Genomic DNA, 24726 nt, shown 5'->3' with positions numbered 1-24726 from the left:
AGCTGTCATTTTAGTTGATTGTTGTATTAGGTTGAGAATATCTTTTCTGTTGTCAGGGCAAGCAGATGGTAATACCAAGCAGGCAGTTTGTATTTTTGCTTGTTCCAAAAGGTATGATTACCCTCCTGTGCTAAAGCCAGAAGCTGTAATGCTTTAAAAAATAGAGGCAAATGTAGCAAGTTCAACAAAGAAGGGTAAAAAAGGAGGATGAAAGACGAACTAAAAACCACTAAAAACATATTCTTCCAATTATGTGTTCAAATCACCGTAGTGACACAGTTCTGTAGCAATGGGGTGTGGATGTGAAATGCAGATGTAATTCTCAGTTAACTCCCCACCCAAAATAACACAGTTCCACCACCATCCATCTCCTAGTTTCAGGGATGGGGAAACTGTAGTTCACCTGACAGGGGTTATTTATTTCCTGTGGAGATGTCAGGTGGGTTTGATACCAGGTGACATCGAGTCTCTTCTGAGTTTTTACCCTGCCTGTGTAGAGGTTTAACTTCCAGAGATCTCTTCCAACCTCAGCTGTTCTGTGACTCTGTGAGAGCCTGTAGGAAGCTGTAACCTGCCCCTCTTGGTGTCTAAATAAAATCAAAAGAGATCTAGTAGCAGTTAGTCATCAGCTAAAATCCTGGTTGTCATCCCAGGGTTTAAAAAGTGCACGGGGAACTCTGGGTGCTGTAAATGAGGAAAGATCTTGACTCATACAGGGTTATTAAAGGTGATTTGAAAGTGAATTGTAAGAAACTGCTGAGGAGGGAAGTTGCTCAAAGTAAGGAAGGAAAGAGAAATTGAAATAACCCAATCTTTTATAAAAGGGCTTGTTTTATTTTTGGATCACTCATATATGCTGTAAATACGCTGTCCCAGAAATCTGCTTGGCTTTGTGTTACAGGGAAGGGTCCTCTGCTAAACTCTGTGTTTCCTAAAGTTAGAAAGAAGCTCAGTAGCCCTAATAATTACCTTGCTGTTCTAAATAAGCAACTTTTGGTACCTTTAAAGCTAAAGAGTTGCACCCAAAGAAGCTGAGGAACATAAGGTGAGTAGGTGAAACCTGTCTAATACCTGCCCTGTCCTATGGGATTCACAGGGGAACACATGCTTAAAAAATACAGAAACTTTTCCTTCTCTAGGGATGTTTCTACCTGATAACTATATCATTGTTTTATGCAGAGTGCCGTTTAAAAAGTGATCTTTTATGTGACTTTCAGGAGATAGATCTGGTTATTAATCCAGTGCAGCTAAATTATTTAGAGGCAGGTAATATTTCCTTGTCAATAGAAAATGTCCCATGTCTTGATTTTCTACTTTTAATAAGACTTGGAATATCACTAGACTTATGCCATTTGCTGATACTATTGTGACCCAAAATATCTGCAGATATTTCTCCTTTTAAGTGAGGATATGCCCATTTTGAGGAGTTTTTGGAGGCAGCAGGATTTCTTTGTGGAAGAGCTGGCACTTTTAGCTTGCTCTGGGCAGTGTCATGAATCATGGATGGCACAAACCCTCTGTTGAAATTATGCTGTGAATTTATAAGGAGGTTTCAGACTTGTGCCAAAACCGCTCTGCAGCCTGGTTCAGCTTTCTGCTGTGGAATAGTTGGGCTGGGCTCAAAAGTCCCAGATGTCACCTACGTCTGGAATTGTTGCATTTTTTTCTGCATTTAAATTAAAAAATAAAAAATAAAAAGGAAAGCGATGCTTAATTGATCTTCCTGTTTCATTAGCCTGTAGTGTGCTTTTTTACCTGTAAATCTCAGTGTAATATTAGAGACTAAACTCATGATCATGATTGATGTTAATGCCAGTGTTGTGAGCTGAAGGATGATATTCAACTTTCCATAATTTAACTGCTCTGACTCTGTGCTAGTTAAAGCTAGTATGCATTAACTTTATAATCTTTCAAGATTATAAATAAAAAGTGGGCCTTCAGACTATAAAATTGACCATATTGAAGTCAGCAGTGTAAATATTTAAATTATTGTTTATGCCTGTTTTTGGAGATGTGTCAACTTCCTAGATCTTGTAGGTGTAAAAATGCAAAAAGGGAAAAAAGAAAAGCTACAGCCTGATCAAAATGCCACTAAAGTCTCAGAAAAGATTTCCTGTGTGTTTGGGATGATATGAATTTAGGTTATTCACATGAAAAATCTCATTTGAGGCAGTCAAATTTGTTTATGTTCGTGATTTTTAACTATAAAGGTATTTGTTAGTTTCAACAACATTTGAAATCAGTTTGATTGGTTCAACCCTTCCAGATGTCCTCAAAAATCAAATATTGTGTGTTATATTTTACAAATATTAGTTTTCTGGAATATTATGGAGATTATCAAAAGTGTGTACTTATACATGAATTAATCCCAAGCAGATTTAAAATCAGGTCGTACATGAAAGCTGTGAGCAAATATGGTATATATATATATGGTATATATGTCTTCAGGTTCTTACCTACAAAAAATTCATGTAAAAAAGAGTTAATACTTCTAAAATGACATGATACTTCCTCCAAACCAACACATGTAAGTGCATTTTCTCCTTTGGAGGATGGCTAAAATAATTTAAACAATAGCACACCTTTATTAATGCTTGCTTATCAAGGGATGGTGTTTTCTCAGGCATGCTTTTTAAATACACCATTCTATAAGAAAGTTAACTTTATAGATGTGATTTAAGTTACCCCTGCCATTTCTTTTCCTTACATATTTTCATCTGGTAAGTAGTGAATTGTATCCCCCTGTTTAACAAATAAATGTTTAACTCATTCCTAGAAAATCATTCTTCATCCAGAGAGAAGCAATTGGCTGCCTAATTATACTTTTTCTTGGGTGTTTTGTGGGGTTTTTTTGTATTTTTCAAGTTTTTAAATAGAACTTAGAAGCTGTAGGTGAAATCCTGGCTGTGGTAAAATAATTAGAGATTTAAGTAATAATAAAGACAAAGGATTAGGTTTTGAAATTGTCACGAAACAAGCGAATCACTCAGTGAAAGTGTTTTCTCACTTACAGCCCTAGCTCTAGTCTTGCCATATGTGCCTGCCTTGCAGGTGAAGCAGTAAAATCTGTTTTCCATGTGAAACTTGTGTTACTTTATTTATATGTCTGTACATGAAGGCAGGCATGGGCTGTAAAACACTTATTAAATAATCTGTAATACACTATGTTCTCAAACAATCTGTAATATACTGGGTGCTCAAGTAATTAGACTTGCCTGTATCTGCCAACTATAGGAAATTTTCAATTCACTTTGGCAGATTTTTTTTTCTTCTTTTTTTTTTTTCTTGTTTTTTTTCTTTTTTTTTTCTTTTTTTTTTTTTCCTTTTTAAAAGCTAGAATAGTTTGTGTTTCAATTTTTCAATTTAGGGCTTGGCTTGCAGCTGAAGCAAATGATTTGAAATTCTTTCTTTTAAGTTATTACATTGTTTCAACTTGAAAGCACTTCCTGAATTTTGTTACTATGGCCTCTGCTTAAAGGAAAAGAAGTAACAAGAAGAAATCTCCATCACAGCACTTTGAGATAATCAAGAAATTATTTTATTCATGCATCAGGCACGGGAAGGGGTAGGAGACAGAAAGTTTTACATTGTATTTTAAAGAAATATCGATCCTTTTGGATTAATATTGACTGAAATTTTTGTAAAAGTACAATTTCTGCTGTCCTGCTGAAGTACAGCTGTGACAGACAATAGATTACATTCCATGATAGCACAAAGGAGATGCTCTATTTATGATTATGAGTCTGTAAAAGACAAAGCCAGCATGTCTGTTGAAACTCTATGATAAATCCTTGAGCAAAGGGATATTTTGTCCTCTGCCTTTATTTTATGACAAGCAATTCATTTATTTCAAGTTTGAGACTCTGTTTCTGAGTAGCTTTAATTTTATTTATTGTTCTAAACTTGGTTAATTTAAGTTTCAGCCCCAAGATTTAACTTCGAATTATCTTGTGTGCATTTATTGGGTTTTTTTTTTAATGGTCTAGGAAGTGCATTGGTTTTTAGTCTGAAAGGATAATGCTGAACATGCTCAATGATGGTGAATTTTGAGGTGGTTTGTGGAATTTATTTAAAATTCTTTCACACACAGCTGGACAGACTATCCTAAGAGTTTGTGCTGGTTTTGGCTGGGATAGAGTTAATTTTCTTGGTGGTAGCTGCTTTGGGCTGTGCTTTGTGTTTGTTTTTGAAACAGAGTTGATAACAGGGGGATGTTTTTGTTAGTGCTGAGCAGGGCTCACGTAGAGCCAAGACCTCTTCTCACACCGTCCCACCAGTGAGTGGGGACAACGAAACTGGGAGGTGACACAGCTGGGACAGCTGGCCCTAGGGGTGTTCCAGATTGTGTGACATCATGCTCAGCTTGTAAATTTGGGAGAAAAAAAGGAAGAGGGGGAACATTCACAGCTTCCCAAGCCACCGTTACCATGCTGGAACCTTTCCTGCAGGTGGCTGAGCACCCGCCTGTCCTTGGACAGCGGGGGACAAATTCCTTCTTTGGCTTTGCTTGCCCCTGTGGCTTTTGCGTTTCCTATTGAACCTCTCTCAACCCATGAGTTTTATTTTACCCTTCTGGTTTTGCCTCTTCTGTCCCACTGAGTGCAGTGAGCTCTGTGGTGCTTAGTCTGGAGTTCCGCTGGGCTGGGGCTCTGTCATGAAGGAAAATAGCTGGAAAGGGGAGAACAGCAAAATGATCAGCAGGTAGAATTAGTATTATGAATTATAGTTATATATATGAATTATTATATTATATTTATACTGCTGGTATGAATTAGAATTACCAGCTTTTTGAGGTGCCTCTCATTTGGCAGCAGTGGCTTTGGAGACAATTGTTGAGAAAACAAGCACAGTCCTTTGACTTTAGTGTTGGAGATGTACAGGGGAAACCTTTGCTTGCTATTGTAGTATAGCAAAATATAGCAAAATATAGCAAAATATAGCAAAATATAGCAAAATATAGCAAAATATAGCAAAATATAGCAAAATATAGCAAAATATAGCAAAATATAGCAAAATATAGCAAAATATATAGCAAAATATATAGCAAAATATATAGCAATATATATAGCAATATATATAGCAATATATATAGCAATATATATAGCAATATATATTGCTATATGTAGTATAGCAATACAATATATTGTGTATATTTTGTGGCTGCTGCCACAAAACTTGAATATCTCAGGCTGTGTTGCCATTACAGGATAGATGATGAAAACGGCTGTTGAAAGAGCACTGTGCACATCTTTAAAATAATTTTTTGTTTTAATTAGTTTTCAAATTGACAGAGCAGCTGCCAGCCCCCTGTAGCTGTGAACGTGTCCTTTCTTTCCAGGTGAGAGCTACGTGTGCGCGTCCAACGAGCCGTTCCGCAAGGTCGACTACACCAAGAACGTCAACCCCAACTGGTGCGTGAACATCAGGGCCGGCTCCAGCCGCTCCCTCACCTCCCTGAGCTCCTCCAGGAGCGAGGTGAAGGAGAGCAAGGACTTCATCAAGCCCAAGCTGGTGACTGTTATCAGGAGCGGGGTGAAGCCGCGGAAAGCCGTGAGGATTCTGCTCAACAAGAAGACGGCGCACTCCTTCGAGCAGGTCTTGAACGACATCACCGAAGCCATTAAATTAGACTCGGGTGTAGTCAAGAGACTTTGTACCCTGGATGGGAAGCAGGTAGGAGAACAGACTGCTGTGGCCATCTCGTAATCTGAGGTGGTCGGTTTTAATGAGTTCATTTCTCATTAATGTGCATGCTTTAATCTGATTCTGAATGATGGCGGTTAAAAAAAATCAGCTTTCAAAAGCTTTATTAGAATATTAATACACACAACAGAATTAGAATTATGTGTATATATACAATTATATAATTTATAGATATAATATACATATTAATTATATAATTATATATTTATATATATAAATTATATATAATTTTATATTATATATAATATATAATTGGATCTTTACGTTCAAGTAAAACAAATCCTTTTTTACGCCAGCCCTTTTGTTGCATTGCCTAAAAAAAAGTGACTGTTGATTAAGTAATACAGATTATTTAAAACATTTGAACTTTATGCGTTTCCAGAACCAGGATCCTGTTTTCAGACTAGCACATAGTGGCTGAGTGGTATAAGAAAAATATTGATGTCTCCTTCCATTGCACTTCCAAAATAGATTGCTATTTCCAGAGGTAGTTGTGTTCAGAGACGTGGGCATTTTTATTTGCAAGATTTTTATTATGTTTAATGCCTAAAAACCACTTTTTTTTTTGTGGTGCAAGCTTCTAGCAAACGTATTGCAGAACAAGTGCACTTAGATTGCCTCAATATGAGCTCCGTCTCTGGTTATGTTTTGTCTGCTTGGATACACTTCTTGCAGGGAAATATGTGAAAAGAGCAACTTCTGTGTTTTGATGAAAATATCAAGGCAAAGGCATCACTGAAACTCTTGATTTTCAGTGTTTGGTGGCAGCATGAGGATGTGCTCTTTAGTTCTTCTAATAGGTTTGAGTTTAAATGAGATTTGTTAATGCTGCTCCTTAACAGAGAATCCTTCCTAGGCACATCCAAAAAGTGTTTGTCATGTTTAATTTAATGCATAATAAAATGGCTTTGAGGATATTTATTATGCAGTAATTAGTCTCCTCTGCCCATGAAGTGTTCTGTCACTAGCTGAGATGATTTTAGTCTTCTCAAGCAAGGAGAGAGTCGGTAAGGGAAACTGAAATAGCTTGGATTATCAGTTTAATTCACCTCCTCCTGCATTGTTAAAACGGCAGAAAGTAATTAAATTTAAATATCACACACATTGCTGGCGTGTTGCCATCACCGGCGTTGGACAATTACTGACTTCAGCCCGTGGTGGGGATGACCAATCATTGGCAATGCTCCAAAATCCAAATTTCACTTGCTGCAGCTCCTCCTCCTCCCGTTCATGCTGAAGGCAGTCACCACACTTGGGCTGCAGCTGCAGGATTGAGAAATCCCCGATGCTGTGAGTGCTCTGCAGGGAGTTTCTCCATCTCTGTGTCAACTCTTCCAGCAGGACAGGCCTTGTGCTTTTCCACAGACTTTGCATCCTTTATTGCACAACCACAGTGTAACTGTGTTTTTTAAGAGTTTGTGAGATTGAGTGCCCCAAAGAGAAGACCTTCAAAATGACAAAAATAAAAGCTTTTGTTACTTACCTAGGAGGATGGAGAGCTCTTTTGTTTTATTTTTTGTTTATTTCTCTTTCCCCAAAGCTAAGGGCTGACCCCAGTTTGAGGCAGTAGTTTTTTTTTGAATTTGTTCACTGCTGGTAGAGGCTGGTGCCGAAAGGCTTTTTGGGGTTTGGCACATAAAGAGTTGCTTTGCTGCCAGCTGCCAATTGGTGGAAATTTCTGAGCCTATTTTCTCTAATGTAGTAATTGCTTATTCTTCTAAATCTGCTAGGGAAGGCAGATCTTTTATGTTCGTTGTAGTGTTGGCACAGCTTGAAAGGCAACCATTAAAAAAAAGGCATTCTGTAAATGGCTGTGTTGCTGTAAAAATGTAGCTCTTGGGTTTCTCATGATTCTAATTTTTTTCCTTGCTCCTTCATATTTTTATCTCTGTGGAAATACACATTTTTTGATTATTTTTTTCTGAGTGAATAGGTTGTATTTTCTGTTTAATGGGAAAATGGGGCTCAAATTCAGACGATTAAAACATGCACATATAAAATCTGTATCCTTTGATTAGGGAATGCATTGTTCTATTAACTTGTGGTGTGGGTTTTTTTTTATTCCAGTAGAACCATTCAATGTGTAGGAAGAAATGGTGATAAAATCAGTGGTCTTTCTGACCTGTAGAACAGAAAGAATGTCCTCAAAAGAGTTTATTTTTACTTTCCTAACTTCAGTAATCATGATGGTCACAACATCTTGATGATAATAGTAATACAGAGAATAGCACCCAAGTTGGATATTTTCCTTGATTATTCTGTGTGAAAATAGACCAATATCTGTTTTTTAATTGTAAGATTCTATAATTTTTGCAAGTTTTCTTTTATCTTCAGTTTCAATATGAATGCTGTAACCTATATTAGTGCTTTGTAGCCTGAAGTACAGATTTATTTTGGAACTATATTGATATATATATTAATTCTAACTTTTAAGCTATTGAGCAACCAACTTTTCTTACCTCCCAAGATTAAGATGATTTTTAAGTGAGAAAAATACTTCTGTAAAAGTAACTAAGCTTTAACTTTGCAGTGCAGGCTTCTGCTGCTGCAGTTTTTGTGCTTCTGACATTGAGGTTTGCCTAATGCATTTGCTTGGCCGTGGTGTTTTCCTTCCTTGGCTGCATTTTCCTGGAATCTGTCACTGTCCCACTGTGAGGCAAGGACAGTCAGACTGAAATTTCTTAACCCTTTGATGTCTCTGAGGAGGGTGCAGGGTTTCTTTCTTTAATGAGCTCCAAGCTTCACTCACTGTGAAGAGTGAGGTAATGACAGTGTGGGAAATTGGGGGGGACAGATTTCCTGTGAGAAGCTCACAAAAAAACCCATAAAGAACCCTGAACCTTGTGTTATTTGACACACAAAAGTAAATTAAATCTTCACACTTTTGGAATACCTGTACCAACCTGGAAGCTGAATAATTCCACGTTTGGTGCAGTCCCTTTTATGTGTGTTACAGAGCAGCAGGGCACTGACACAGCACCTGTCTGTTCAGGACCCTGCTGGTTTGGGTTGAGCTCTGAACTCAGGATGCTTCAGCTGAGTGCATGAGGTGGGATTTTGGGAAGGTTTTGGGGTTTTTTTTGGGGTTTTTTTGGGGTTTTTTTTGGGGTTTTTTTGGGGGTTTTTTGGGGTTTTTTTGGGTTTTTTTGGGGGGTTTTTTGGGGGTTTTTTGGGGTTTTTTGGGGGGTTTTTTTGGGGTTTTTTTGGGGTTTTTTTGGGGGTTTTTTTGGGGTTTTTTTGGGGGTTTTGGGGGGTTTTTTGGGGGGTTTTTTGGGGGTTTTTTGGGGGTTTTTTGGGGGTTTTTTGGGGGTTTTTTGGGGGGTTTTTAGGGGTTTTTTGGGGGGTTTTTTGGGGGGTTTTTTTTGGGGTTTTTTGGGGGGTTTTTTGGGGGTTTTTTGGGGGTTTTTTGGGGGTTTTTTGGGGGTTTTTTGGGGGTTTTTTGGGGTTTTTGGGGGGTTTTTTTGGGGGGTTTTTTTGGGGGTTTTTTGGGGTTTTTTTGGGGGGGTTTTTTTGGGGTTTTTTTTGGGGTTTTTTGGGGTTTTCTTGGGGTTTTCTTGGGGTTTTCTTGGGGTTTTCTTGGGGGGTTTTTGGGGGTTTTTTGGGGGGTTTTGGGGGGGTTTTTTGGGGGGTTTTTTGGGGGTTTTTTTGGGGGGTTTTTTGGGGGGGTTATTTGGGGTTTTTTGGGGGGTTTTTTGGGGGGGGGTTGGGGGTTTTTTTGGGGTTTTTTTGGTTTTTTTTTTACAATATATAGTTATGAATCAATGACTTGACAAGGGGAAGAAAACAATAACGGCCACTTCTTTGTACCTGAATTCAGTTTTTTTTCGTGCTGTCTTTTCTCATCAGTCAGCTAGGGAAGCATGGTCCAGAAAAAACGCCCTGCTTACCAAATGCACAGTTGGAATATTGTTGTTCTTGGTGGTTATTGATGACTCAGTGCCAAACCAGAATTTCATATTGAGTAGGGGTCAGTGAATGTGCGTCTGTACGAGCCTCTGGAAATGACCTGGAGGATGGGATGGAGGATGTGCTCAATAAATACAGATGAGCTACAGGAAACCTGGACAGCAGAAGATTAGAACTGCAGAAGAACAAACTGCAGAAGCAGCTTAGGACAAAGCAGGCTGAGTAATCTCATTCTCACTGCTTATTAACAATGCAGATAGGAAATGACAGCTCGTTCTGGCTGAAGTGGTAAAAACTCGTAGCTGAGGATGTGAAGATGAATTTGTGGTGTCACTGCCTGGGAAATCCAACATTCCATGTGGAAATTGCAGTCAATCATTGTTTCTGATCATCCCGTGTCAGGTGCACACTTTGCTCTGTCCTATTCAAGGAAATGATGCCAGTTTTATTATGGAAATCCAGAAAGGAGTAAAAAGGTGTAAGGAGAAATGTTCTGTGAAGGAACTTTAAAGGAAATGGGATGGCTGAGGCTGTAGAAAGTTAACAAGATTTTGGAGATGGATGAATAAAAAAAACCTAGCAGCAAAAGAAAGTTACTTCTGTGCCTTCCCTATGTATAGAAAAAGAAATAACAGGCTTCCTGTGGAACTCAATGGTTGATAGTCACTGTAAAAATAACAATAATGAAGAGGTGACTTTTTTATTACTATTTTCAGCAGATAACTGGAGTCCAGCAGTCCCTAAGGTTTCTGAAAACTGATTGGGTTTGAGTATTTTCGGTAACTAAAGGTGATCTACCACTTTGGAAAAGCCCTTAAGCTGGAGATAAAACAAAAATTAAAATGCCTGTGCACACACCTGCATCCCAGAGAATTCAAACAGCAGGGGTTACAGTTAAAATAAGTTTTATCCTAGTGCTAGCTAACCTCTTCTAATGTTTGATGTGAAATGTGATTTAAGGGAAGTTGGGCTGGTGCTGGAGGCTGGAATTGTTTCAGAGAACAGCTCCGGACAGAAGCTGTCTCTAGTCAGTGTGGGACACAAACCTTGCAAGTCCTCCTGAAAACAAAAGAATTAAAGTGGCTTTAATCTTCAGGAAATCTGTGTGGCAGGAAATGAATTAGTCCATGGACACTGTACGTGGTATTTTCAATCCCTGTGCTCAGAGCCAGGGTTATTTATTGCTGGAAGGAAGGAGGAAGTACCATACTCGAGCAGAGGAGATAATTTTGGCCTCTGCTCATGGACACAGAAATATTCCCATCCATAATTATATATGGAAGGAAGTGTTGGTCTGAAACCAACCTGAAATTAACCCTGCCCTGTCAGAGTTGCAGCAAGCTGAAAAATACTCTAAATATGAATATACAGAAATTTTTTCCCAGGTAGGTGTTTGTCATGGAACACTTCCCAAAGCATTTTCATTGTGTGCAGAAGTACATAGGCAGATAATGTGGGGTTTATGATTTAGCCTGGAGAGGATTTACAATTTTATCACAGTTACCAGTCCAATTATAATTTTAAGAAAAAAAAGCAAAATTTTTTAAGGTAAGGATTTTATTTCAGAGCTTCAAAATTGTGACGCTGAAGGTGCTGCAGAAAAAGGATTAAAAAGAAAACAGAGCCTTGAACGTCTAGGGAATTATCTCAGGAGAGTGTGTTAAACTTGAAGTGAACAATAATGCTGAGGAAGCTCTTCAGCTTTGTTACATATGCAAAAAATAAAGGTCACGCCATGTGAAACAGCCACGGTCCAGCACTGGAAACCTTGGCTCTCTGGAACAAAGGTCTTTAGAATTTGTCACAGCAGGGGAACCCTTGTGTCCTATTCTTGCTTTCTGGAGATCAAAAACCCAGAATACAGTAGGGATAGAATGGAGAAGATATCTCCTTCCTTCCCACAGGGATGCACAGTCCTGGCTGTGGTGTAACTTTACTGGGAATGTGATGGCTGGTGTCCACTGGGTGTGAATTTAATCTTTTTCAGCGAGGTCCAGTGTAGAGATGTGATCAGTAATACCCAATGCTGTTGGACTAGCAGGCTGGTGAAGTGTGATGTTAAAATAAATGTATTATTTCTGAAAACAAACGTGTGTGAAGTCAGCACTTTTAAATTACAGCGTGACAACAGAAAAAAAATTGCTGATATTTTAGCTAACAGCCAGCATGTGTGTCCTGTTAGAAGTGACATCCAACTTGCTGAAGTCTTTGTGGATCTATAGAGAAGATAAATCCTAGTGGGATTTCAATTTTTGTCTGCACACACCAAGAGCTGACAGCACTTAACAAAAACGCCCCCGCTGCTGAGTGTGGGAAACAATCGCTGCAGAAGCAGCAGTGCCACCAGTTGTATCTTTGTTGGTGTGTGATTACAATAATTTCAGTGATGGGTTACAGAAATGGGGTGTGCAGCTCTTGGAATAAAAGAGCAGTGCAGTCATTGTCTGCCATCTGCCATGCTAAAGGTTGGGTCACATGGCTTGGAAAGCAAACCTTGGGAATTTGTTATGTCCCGCTGAGCCTGCCCATTAACACGTAATTAGTCTGGTAAAAATCTTTTGAATTTATTCTGCAGCTGTCATATGCCAGATTAGGATTTGTGTCACAGGTTCCTCATTACTTTGAGATCTTGGAATTTTTTTTTTCCCGTAATTAAATTACCCTGTGTTCCTTCAGCAAACGGTTTTTTGCATTATAACATTTTAACATGTAAATTTTCTTTAAGAATCTTGCTACTTCTTACAGTGTAAAGCTCTTTACCAACCATGTATGAAAGGATTTCGAGGCTGAATTTTCTCCATTCCTGTTTGTAATGGAGCCTGTATGCAGAATTTATAATTTTAGGATTTGGCCTTCAGGTTGTCAGGCTGATGGATCTGGAGCTGCTTCTTGGTTGGCTGAAATCATCTAATGTTTCTTAAGTTTACTGAAGCACAACTGAAATCTTAAATTATGAGCTTTTCTATTTGTACCAGTTGCTAAGAAAAATTACGTTCTGTTCCATCCTAAATTAATGGCAGGAAACATGAAACAGTTTTCTGAAGAGAGGAAAGGAATCCTTGTCTTTAATGTTCAAAATATTGCCAGCTGATTAATTTGCAGTGAACCTTTAAACAGAGAAACTTGAAGACCCAGAAGAAAAAGCAATATTAAAGTAACACCAACACAAGCCAGCTCTTAAAATCAAAGAGCTTCCAGCTCTTAAAAGGAACAGTGACCCTGTTTATGGCTTGCAGATTGAAAGCTTTTTTTGCATAGGAGGGAGTGATAACTCAGTGTTTACAGTGTAGGCAGTGAAAATCAGCGTTCTTGTAGCACTCGTTCACTGAGCCAACAATTTTCCTTTTTTTTTTTCTGTTGTGCAAATAGGCAATCGATGCCGTGTTCTTAAATATTTATTTTGTTCGTATTTATTGGGTGTTTTATTTACTCATATGTGGCGCAGGATATTTCTGTGTTTATGAGAGGCTTCTTGAAGAAACCAACATATTTCAGGAGAAAAAAGGATAGAATATAACTTGTAAGCTAAATGGGAAGCTGGATTTCTGGCTAGTAGATTTGGCTTTCCCCAACTTATCTCTAACTTTCAACTTATGGAGTTATGGATAAAATTATTGGAAAATAGGCCAGTTAGCTTAAAAAAAATAAAGATGGTTATTCCACAAATAGTAACAAAAGAGCCAGAATGTTCTTTGTGTGTGATTTCTGAAGGTGCCATTTCCTTGCATGTACAAACCTGCTGTTCCTCCTTAAGGAAATCAAGGGTCTGGTTAATTTAATCAAGATAAAATTGATGAAGAGAAAAATCGAGCATGAGAGATAAGCATTCATTATTCCCCGTGTTTTACAAGGGACTCAATAATGCAGACACTTGGAATATTCCCATGTGGCCCTACAGGCAGACATCTGGAAAAACCTTGGAAGTTGGAAAAGTGTTGTGGTTTAATTTGCAAAGAGAACGTGCTGGTGTACTGAATATTATATATTAATATAAAAAATGCCCCATTTTTGCAAACAACTATTCTGGCCAGTTCTCTTTGTGGCTGATATTTTTGCCTCAAAGGGAGAAGTATTCTTTCCACTTCCCTGGCATTGTGGAGGGTTAAGCAGGGAAATTTGTCTTCTGCAAGATCTGTTGCATAATTTTTTCACACTAATCTGTTGTATTAGAGCATTTTTTAAATATTTGTTTAATATATACTTGCAAATTTTAGAATACACTACTTTATATTTTTCCTTAAAGGAAAAATGCAGTAAAAAGAATAGTCTAAGCTTGTGAAATTTAGGTAATCGGATGGTGAAAACCTCATCATCATCTTCTGTCACAAATTATCAACAAGCCCAGGAGAGAAATCTCAGTGCAAAGGTGTTTTCTGAGAAGTTCTTAGGATCTGAGAGGCCTTTGAATGCCCTTGGAACTAGTAATTATTTCAGATTTTCTTGGGTTTGGCACATGTCTACATTTTCATTTCTTACAGCACGCTTTACCCTTCAAACATTATTTTTTCCATCTTCTACCTCTCAAACATTTGACTTTAAAAAATGTATTTGTGGTAGAAAAAAAAGGAATAACTAAAGTTCTGAACTGACTGAGGAGTGAACTAGAAAAACCTTTTCAGGTGTGACATGAGGAATAAATATTAATACCTCTTTTGTAAACTGGCTTTTTTAGGGACGAGTCTGAAGTTGGAGGCTCTTCTTGAACTCACTTATTTCTCAGTGCTTTATATATTCATATGTAATTAGTCTCAAAATGTTTCAGATGATTCATGTTCCTCCATATCATGAGTCATTTTCAGTCTGACTAGAACACTCAAAAAATTTATTTTTAGCTAAGGGTTCGATATTTTGTATAACTTTGTAATTTTGTGTAGAATGTTTGTTGTGTAAACTGTCCCCAGATGACAGGGAACAAGTTATAACTTTGTCTTCTTCTATAGAGTTACTTTTTAAATTATCATGTGCTATAATAGAGAGTGCAGGCTTTCTGTGAAATGGAATATTAATTAATTACAATAATTAATAAATAATAATTACAAAAATTAATTAATTGCAATGGAATATTAATTAATTAATATTAAAAATAATTACACTATTATTCTAATAGTGTATCACCAGCTTTCACTGAGAAAAGTAGCATTCTTCACCATATATATACATATATATACATACCTAGATATATACATGCTTGAGGGATTGTGTTTTGTTAAATACATAAATAAAATTGTTTTCAGAATTTGTATCCTCAGAACAACAGATTTTTTTTATATAAAAAGTATATTTGAAACAGATTGTTCACTTCTAACATTGTGCTAGACTTGATTCTTTAGTTAAATCTGGCTGACAGTTCTTAGCATTTGGTGCATTAGGTTATACTTGAGACTTGTGAACTTATGAACATTTACAACTATTTTAAAAATTAAATTCTCAGGTCAGAGTTAGGATTCTGAGGAATTTATTTTCAAAAAATACCTGCATGTTTTCACTAGTGCATGGATATACCTGTAGCACTTGACCAGCTCTTCATTTGCAAAACAGTGATAATAAAATTGCTGCTTGCAAATTCCTCACTGTGCATCACCTCTTTTGCACAAACTCGATATCTGCTTCCCTCTGATTTAGTGACCCTTCTCCATCACCTCTCTGAGGGGTTTGATTTCATTTGTCTTGCTTAGCTTCCACTATTGCAGCATTATTATTTCATTATTACACTACTAAGATGGCCTTGGAGATTTTCCAAGTGATTTCAGTCTGAACATGACAGGCTTTTTTATACTTTTTTTTTATACCTTTTTTATACCTTTATATCTATATAAATAAACTTTTTTTATACCCTTTGTCCCCCGCTATCTGTAGTGCCAGGCAAGGTATTTAAATAAATGTATCTCTGGGCAAGCTGTTATTTGTGCACACTCACTCTCTTTGCCATCTTTCCAACTTTAAATAGTTGAGTGTCCACAGCTTCTCTTTTTTTTCTTTTTTTTTTCTTTTTTTTTCTTTTTTTTCTTTTTTCTTTTTTTTCTTTTTTTCTTTTTTTCTTTTTTCTTTTTTCTTTTTTTTTCTTTTTTTTTCTTTTTTTTCTTTCTTTTCTTTCTTTTCTTTTTTTCTTTTTTTTTCTTTTTTTTTTCTTTTCTTTTTCTTTTTTTTTTTCTTTTTTTTTCTTTTTTTTCCTTTTTTTTATCTTTTTTGGGGGGTTATATTTGGTGTAAATGCTTTTTTATTTTCCTGCTGATAATATACAGTTTCTACTGAAAGGTAAGTATAACATTTCCCAAGTTCTAAAATTGCATCAATGTACCCATAACTGCGTGTTCTCTATATTCTAATAAGTGTGTTGTGACTTTATTCAGAGTGATAGCATCAGCTTTTTATAAATAATATTCACTGAGAATTTTCCCTTGCCTTTTCCACACCCTGTCTTGTGATCTTTGCTCCAATGTGGAATGAATTGTAGTAAAAAGTGAATTTTGTAATCCAGTGGTATCAATGCATTGTTGGGGGTTTCTTTTGTTGTTGCATCAAAGCACAGAGTCATGATAAAACCTTTTAATGGCAAATCTGTTGGAAAGCTACTGGGAACTTTGGGCTGTGGCTGTAGTAAAAGTTATTTAAAATGTGTTGGAAGAATCTTGCAACTTGGTGAAAAACATTTCTTGGATTTTGGTTGATGAAGTATTGATCAGAGGGAAATGAAACAGGTATATTTGAAAGTGTTTTTTTCATAACTATTATACTCTTAAATTTTGCTGCCTTTCAATTCTTGTTGAGTCTTACTGCTTTTTTTTTTGCTTCCCTGCATAGACTTATCCCAGTAGTAACTTGCTGAGGCACAGGGCAGAACTTGAACATTCCTGGGGGCTGTGTGTAAACTTAAATTTGAGTTGACAGCACTTAATTAAACATGAGGCATATGATGAGTAACTGCGTGTAGGGGGAGATTGCACTTCCACTGTGGCTTGTTCTGGAAGTGGTTTTCATTTTTGAAGCCTGCTGGTTTTAGAGTTATCCTAAGTATTACAAATAACTCAACCAAATCAGAGAAAAGAATCTTCCCAGGAGGACTGAGAACTTTGAATGAACTTGGTTTTTCGTGCTAGAGGCTCTTCACGCTGCAGCTTTTGCAGCATTCTCCAGATGCTCTCAGGAATATCCATGTGGTAAATACTGAGCTGAGAAAACTCAGCGTGAGTCCAGAGAATCTGCTGCTCACTTACAGCTCTGAGCTGCTGTGTTTTGTGTGATCTAGGTCTAAAATGCAGCAAAGGAGTTATAAAAATGAGGTTTAGATTTTAATGCAGCTCTGCAGAAAGCTGCCTTCAGTCCTTCTGTGATGCTGAGTTCCTCTGTGCTTATTAATAGTAATTAATATAAATCCTTCCTCCTTTTAAAGCACCATTATCTGACTGCCATCTATTGAATGTAAACATTTGTGTAAAAGTTTCAAAAGTTGGGGTGTTTGGGGGTGTTTTTTTGTTTGTTTCTGGGTTTTTTTTTGGGTTTGGGTGGTGGTTTTTTGGTTGGTTTTTTGTTTTTGTTTTGGTGGTTTTTTGGTGTCTTTTTTTTTTCTTTTTTTGGACTAGTAAGCAAAGAGGTTTGTAACAAAAAATCCTGCTACAGCCTCCTTCCCACAAAAGAAAAGCCTGTCAGGGAAACATCTATGGAGCACTTGGATGCAGGATGAACCACGGGTTCCTGGAGCTGCAGTTAATTCTTTTCCATATGGTGTTCTAAGCTGCAGTTCCTACATGGTGTTCACACAAAACAGATGGTTTTCCAAAAACTAATTAGGAATAGAAAAGTAATCACTGATAATTTAAAATTCCCTTTTTTTGGGGGGGGGGGGGGGGGTCTGTGTCTCCACTAGAAATATTTTTTGGGGGAGAATCAGGAAAAGAAGGAAAAACATTCCATTGCTTCAGTATATGCTTTCTAGGAATCCTTTTAGCATTATACCCTTATTTTGGGAATAAATGAGCCAATTATGCCTCAGACTTTCCACTTGCAACTGGATTGAAAAAGACTATTGTAAATATCAAATAGATTATTTGTAGCAATAGAAATGATTTCTCTAAGCGTTTCTTTCTTTTTTTTTTTAAGGCAGGTTTGGGGAAGGCTTTGCACCTTAACGCAGTGCACAGAGAGGTCTGTAATAAACCACTGGAGAAAATATTCACAGTAAAATAAAATCAAGTGGCTGGATGTGCTGAGCACAGAGCAAAAATCAAGACTCTCACAGAGTGAATTTGGCAGAAGTGGCCGGGCTTGGGTTCTGATTTTGCACAGGGAACCAGTGGATCACTGACAGGGCCCCAAGGAGATCAGCTTGGCACACACAGTGAAACTCTACCCAGAGCTGCTAAAAACAACATATGTTCCCAGAAGCTGCTTAGGAAGCTCTTTAAGCACTGGGGAAAATCTGTAAAAGCCTCAGACCTTGAGAGTAAAAAAAGGAAAAAAATTAAAAAAAAAATAAATAACCTCAGCAATGAAGGAGTGAGTAGCCACCACAACTATTACTGCTGCTAAATGGATTAAGGCTAATGCTGCTGTAAACAAGTGTGGGAGTGGATAAATTCTAACCAGGATTCCAATGTGGACAGAAAATTCTCCTGACTGGAAGAATTTGTAAGAGCAGGCAGTGTAAAGGGAATTTTTTAGTGTAACTGGTTCGAAGGTGATATTGTGACACCTTGAACAAGCTGCTTTAGCCTTTTGTGGTCTGCGTTATCTCAGGGCTGGTGATATTCCAGCACTTGAGGAGAAATGTCAGAAATCACACCTAAAGAAGCATTTTCTGCTCTTGGAGAACACCTTGTGGTCTAAGGAGAAATATGTGAGAAGAATTCAGGTGTTTCTGACACAAGGTACCTACAAAATCTTAGTTAAATGGGTTTGTAATTTTTAAAATCAGCTTCTTCAGGCTCAGACAACTAACTTTGTATTAAGCCAGCTGTGCTGCAGACCTCCCTTCTGCATGGAGTATTCTTATTACAGGATAAATTTTAAAACTATTTAAACACCCCTTTAGGCTCTTATGCCATGATCTTATGGTGCTTAGTCTTGGTGAGGACATTGCTTTATAGGAAAACGAGGAGGGAATTGGGATTTTTTTTATGTGGGTATGTTTTGCAGATTAATCCTGATGATGGTAATGAAAAAACCCCGTAATCTAACTATTCATTAATTAATTAGGTATTTCCATCAGCTGCAGCCATAGGTGCATATTGATCCAGGCTGAACATGCTGATACCATTCTGTATAAACTGCAGCGTGCAGCAAAAGCATCAATGCAGCCTGGATCCACACTGAGCTGGACCTTGATCAATTCACTTATTGAGTGGAAACAGAATTAAATCTACCAGGGAGACACTGCAGCTACAGCAGCTTCCAAATCTGTGCAAAATAACAAAGCAGTTCAGAGCAGCTCAGGATCAGGAGCACAGGGAGCAGCCTCTGTGTCATTGATCTCCTGTGCAGCAGCACAGCCCTCATCTGTTCCCAGTTTTCTTGTAAGCTGAAACATAGTTTGCATTTTTTTATCTCTATTTGCGGTTTAAGTAATGTTTCTGAAAACCCTCTTTCATCAAAATTGAAAGCAGGTTTGAGGGGTACATAAAGATGCTAAAGAGAACTTGTGAAACAGGAAAAAAAATATCCACAGAATGGTGAGGCAGTGGCACAAAATTATTTCATAACTGCTCTTGCTGATATGGCAATATATATTTTTTTTCTAATTAATCACATGTTTAACTTTTGCTTCCACTTCCACGGCCTGGTCTTAGTTTTTGGCTTGAAGCAGGTGGGGTTCTGCTGGTTTTCTGTCTGTGAAATAAAATATAACCAATGCAGTGAACATAATGGGGTATTTGGCATCCTGCAGAAAAAGGATGATGAGATGCTTCATAAACTGGTGATTTAACAGGAAAACCCCCCTGAAATTTAACAAAAGTACCCCAATTCACACTCCTTACTGTATTTAATGTAATTTCAGTAATTTATTCATTTATTCGTGTACTAATATTAATGCTTCAGTAATTTATTAATGCTTCTAAAGTGCTTTTTAGAAGGAAAAGGGTTAATGGAAAAATCAGCCCTCAAATAAAAAAATACATCTAGTGAACTCTGACTTTATTATTGGAAAAGCAGAAACTTGGGAGGCTGTCAGTTTAGCAGGAGTTATCTTGAATAGAATTTTGGAAAAAAATCACTTTTGCCAAACCACTGAAAAGGTTTGGTTGGCCAGAATCTCAGTATTGTACAAATCCAAATTTTGCACTGGGCCTCCCATTATGTAAATTGGCTTTATGAGTCAAAAGAGGTTTGTATTACAAGGAATAAATGTATAATTCTGTGTAAATACAAGGAATATTTGCTCTTCAATGAGCAGTAGGGGTTTGGAAGAATTTGTGGATTCAAGTACTGCCAGATGTAAGTGGAATAAAGTGAAAAATCCTTTCAGAGTGCCAGCATTGCTTTCTGAGCAGAGCCTTCAGTGCTGAGTTTCACTGTTACTGTGTTAAGGTTTTCTGATTGTGTTTGCTCCAATCTGCACTTCACAGTTCAGTGTCTTACAGAAGGAGGAAGCCTGGAATATATTTTTAAGGTTTCTTATTTAAAAAAGAGAAAAAAAAGGGTTTTGAACTGGATCTTCAGTAACAATCTATGGTATCTTGTTCCTGGTCTCTGAAAATTTATTCCCAGATAGAATTAATGATTTCTGAGCTAATAATTTCAAAATGGGGTGAACTTGCTGATGCATCTCAAAAGATATGATTGATACAGAGATCCATAAAATATGGGGATGATGCCCAGATGCTTCCAGGGCTCAGCAGCATTTCTCGTGTTCTGGCTCAGCAGAAACACTCATCCAGACTGCTTTAGAGGCTTTTAATATTTAGCAGCCTATTGCTGAATTATGGCCCTCTAAGCATCCTTTACCTCCTGATCTACTCTGTCTTCAACTCAAGAAAATCCCAGGCTGAGTCAGCATTTAACTGAGGAAAGAAAAATTACTGAGTCACCTAAATCCTCTGCTACCTCCCCAAATCTCAGTTCCAATCTGCTGACAGCAGTGTAGCCATGAAAGTTTTGTGGTGTGATTTTAAAACAAGCCTCAGCAGAGCCAACTGACTGATAAATGGGATTTAGCCCCTCTTTTTTCTGCTCTTAAATGGTCTGGGGAACTGGGCAGGGGTTTAGTTCTGTGTTTCTGTTTTGCTTTCCTTCCTAAAGTTCTGGATGGTTCTTCAAAGGAAGAACTGAAATTTCCAGATATTAAGAAATGTGTGTTGTGGGTTTTTTTAAGGTGAAACTCTTGCAGACCCCTTTTCTTCTGCTCTGACAGTTCAGCTGCATTTGTTCTTTTGTCAGTACCTAAAATGTATTTGTAACACATTTGCTGTCTGAACATGAAATCAAACATGTTTCCTTGTCTTCAAACGTGTTTTACATCTGTTTATCAGCTTATTAAAGCAATTCAGAAGCAGCAGCACCAGGCTTGGAAGTAATATTGGTCAAATTTGGGAGCTAACGAGATTCAATTGGATCTTTGAAAGCCAGACAAAAAGTAATTTCTATTTCCTGCGGTACATTAATTTTTTTTCCACAGTTTTGAGCTTCTCATCCTTCTATTAATCAGTTATGTCCTCGTTTTTCTCACTTGATGCCCCTAGCCCAGCACAGCTGTTCCAGTTTTTGTGTACAAGTTGCAAGTACAACAGACCTCAATAATTCATGACAGGCAAAGCAGAGTAAGCATGGAAGTTAATTTGCTGAGCAGGAAATGCCTCCACACTTTTTCTGGATGTATTTTTACACATCTGAAAGGATTTCTGTCCTTTCTTCTGCAAAATGTCATTGTTTGAAAAGCTGCACAGAGGGGATATCCACGAACTGAATTTTCTTCCTGCATTTCCAGGTTGCAGTTAAAAATGAGGGGGAACTTCAAGAATCAAGTTTTGTTAAAATCTGTGTGTGCAGTTTAGCAGGTGTTAGCATTGCAAGGTAATAATAAAAAAATAGAACTGTAAATTGAGTTAGAAGTACAGCTGTTGTTATGCTGAAACAAATGGAACACTAAATAAATGAAGTGTCTCAAGGGCTAAAAAAAATGTTAAACGACCAAAATTCAGAATACAAGTGAAAAGCATCCTTCTAATGTGTGAGGAGCTCTGTGGATTTTATCAGGGCTGGTTGTTATGTGAAATAATATCCATGAAGGGAACAGAACTGAGAGGGACACCTGAATTTAAAGGGTACCTAAAGTTTTTTCCCCTCCTATTGCAGTGCTGTGAAAAACAGCTTTGAATGACTGCAAGATTGAAACCCTTGACACAGGAACTCAGAGAACAATAGGATTTTATATCTCTACATAATTATATTAAATTCCAGTGAGTCATGCATTTCAACTAATATTTTGTGCCTTAGAATTACTTAATTTGATTTTTTCGTGGAATTTGAGCAGAAAACTGAATTTAGCAGCTCCTCCATGAACAATTCAAGCCATAGGAAAAACACAGAATCACAGAATTATCAATTAAATGGCCCTTTAAAGGTCATCTAATCCAACCCCTCTGGGATAAGCAGGGACTTCTTCAACTAGATCAGGTTCCTCAAAGCCCCATCCAACTTGACCTTGAATTTTTTCCAGGGATAGGACACACACAGTCTTGCTGGACAACCTGTTCCAGTGTAAAACTGTAAATCTGTCATTTAAAGCTTAAAGATCCATGAAAAATTATTAGCACCTGTCATCAAAGGACATTTCCAGATTTATACCTTTTCTTTTATTCTTTCTGCATTGGCCACAAACTGAGTTTGAATTTCTTGTTTGTCTGTGGAGAAATAGTTCTCATTTAAAGAGATGCAGCTTTTGTGATGTCTCCAGGAAATTGTCTGCCCATAAAAACTGGAAATTTAGGATTGCTGTAGGTTATTGATTAATGCTACAGAAACTATTGTGATTTAGAGAGTGAAAAATCCTGAAAGTACATAGAATATTTGCCCATATAATTTTTGGGTTTTTTAAGTTCTCCACAGTAAGTGGATGCCATGTTTTTCAAGTAGGTGATTAGCCAAAGGCATGATTTCTGTAATAGTGCAGAATAGGTGATTTTATGGGGAAAAAAAAAGGTATAATAAATTTTAACTGCATTTGTACTGTGGAACAGGGTGTCACTAAATCAGTTAAAGTTTGATTGAATTGGATGAACCAGATATGTCTCCTTATGTGCCCTTTTCCTTTTAATGTCCTTTCATAACACAAGTAGTTTTATTTTTAGCTGCCTGGTGGTGGATGGAAGGTTGGCTGTGTGAAGTCAGGTGCTGTTTTTGGCTCTGGTTTCCCAGTTATGACATTTAAGGAGAGGATCTGTTCTGCTGACTGGTGTCATTAATTCACCTCTGGCAAAGAGATCCTTGCCTTGTACCTGGAAATCCTCTTGTTTGTTTTTCTCTTCAGACAAACTGGATTATGTTCACAATCACGAGCTGTGCTTGCTGATTTTCTGTTTCAAATTTCCACTTGCTGTGTGTTTAGTAAGGCTTTTGTTTCTTTGTGTAACTCATGAAATTGAGAAGCGTGGCATTGAATTTCACTGTTTAATATACTGAAATTATTGGCTCTTGTTGAAGTAGTGGATAAGGCTGGGGGAAGGGATGTTCAGGGATGTTCTGTGTCATAGAGACAGATGAGTTGTACAGAGTGATTCAGAATTATTCAAGATTTCCAGGATTTTAGTCCTTTTCAGCTGTTATTCTCTGATCTAAGTAGCTGCAGATAATCAGGGCAATATTTGAAATGCCATTTTGCAGACAGATCAGTTTTGCCCTTTGGACAAACTGGTGAACAGACCTTGCCAGAAAGTCCTACTGCACTGGAGGTCTTTAAGAAATAGATAATGTAGGAACTCACTTTAACTTTTGCACATTCCTACAGCTTATTTTTCTTCCTGTCATTTCCATTGCAGTGAGGATGATGTGTTTGAATCCCACCCAAGTTCCATCTTCCATTTCCATGTGTGTTCATTCGCAGAATTGAATTTTTGAGACGTTAAAAAAAATGCAAAAATCTTTTTGAAATTGAGATTAAAAACCAAAAAGTGAGATGTTCTCTATTCTGTCATCTGTTCCCAGCAGCTGTGGGGCTGTGTGAGTTGTGGTGACCTGACTGCTCTGTTTATTCCGTATTTCTGCATTGTCATACTGTAAGAGGCGTTTCCTGGGCTTTGTGCCAGATTTTTTCTGTTTACCAGGCAGCAGGCAAAGATTTAACATTTTTATTTCCTTTCCTACTCCTTCGATTCCCTGTGGGATGGAAGGGCTTGTCTTCTTTTCTCACTGCTGTTCCTTGTCACGGAGTATCAGTGGAAAGAGGTTCATTTTCTAATGGTGACTGTAATTATGTGACACAGCCACTGATTAAACAGTCATTTAAGAAGCTGGCCTAGAAGAATTGCTCTCATTATGGCCTTTGTTTCAATTTTTTCCCCTCTTTTTTCTGTTTTCCTAAATAGGTTAACGAGCTCCCTTTGTCCAAGGCAGGCAAATTCAACATTTACAAATTATTAGAAACAGAAAACTTTGGTTTTCGGTCACTGCTTGCAGAATTTATTAAACTTGAAGGACGAGACAAAAGGATGCAAGATGCCAAACCTCAAGTGGTAAATTGGACAATGTCTTGTGGAAGCTCTGACCTAGAAATCGGATTTATTTCATCTTTATTGCAGAGTCCAGCAGAGCTGAGGAGGCCCTCAGACCTTTCCCAAGCTGTGGTTGTGCATAGCTCCATGGATGTGAATAATTTCATTGGCTGCAGTGGGACTGTGAAGTTTAAAATTAACCAACAGCATGGGTTTAAAAGGGACTTGTAGAGTAAGAGTAGACAAAAAAACCCAAGTGAATTAAATTAAATATAGACAAGAAGGACCTTCAACATGCTCTTTTATACCTGAGGTGATTTTGCTGGTCGAGATGAACAGTCGTATAACAAAAGGTGAATTAATGAATTTTAAATTTTGCAGCAGAGTTGATACTTTTGCATTCTTTCTGCATGATCTGCTCCGTTACTGGAATTCACGTTTCCCCTGCAGACAAAATAGTTGTGCCTCAGAAATTAGG

At 37.5% G+C, this 24726-nt stretch overlaps 1 protein-coding gene across 5 annotated transcripts in view; it reads left to right on the top strand.

Moving 5' to 3' along the window:
• Positions 1-24726, top strand: part of DCLK2 (doublecortin like kinase 2) — a 66910-nt gene that overhangs the window by 4230 nt on the left and 37954 nt on the right. For 4 of the 5 annotated variants that reach the window (XR_010082597.1, XR_010082596.1, XM_063415125.1 and 1 more), the window contains exon 2: positions 5339-5673. Coding sequence is in view for 3 of the 5 variants with exons in the window: in XM_063415125.1 (XP_063271195.1) it covers positions 5339-5673 (335 nt within the window). In the remaining 2 variants the exon portion in view is untranslated. The remainder of the gene's footprint in view (positions 1-5338; positions 5674-24726) is intronic. The other variant, XM_063415127.1, reaches the window with a different exon arrangement.

The sequence above is a fragment of the Prinia subflava genome, chromosome 18 (genome assembly GCF_021018805.1).
Source record: "Prinia subflava isolate CZ2003 ecotype Zambia chromosome 18, Cam_Psub_1.2, whole genome shotgun sequence".
Lineage (NCBI taxonomy): Eukaryota > Metazoa > Chordata > Aves > Passeriformes > Cisticolidae > Prinia > Prinia subflava.
Note: the sequence above shows the minus strand (reverse complement) of the source record. Positions and strands in the feature narration are given on the sequence as shown.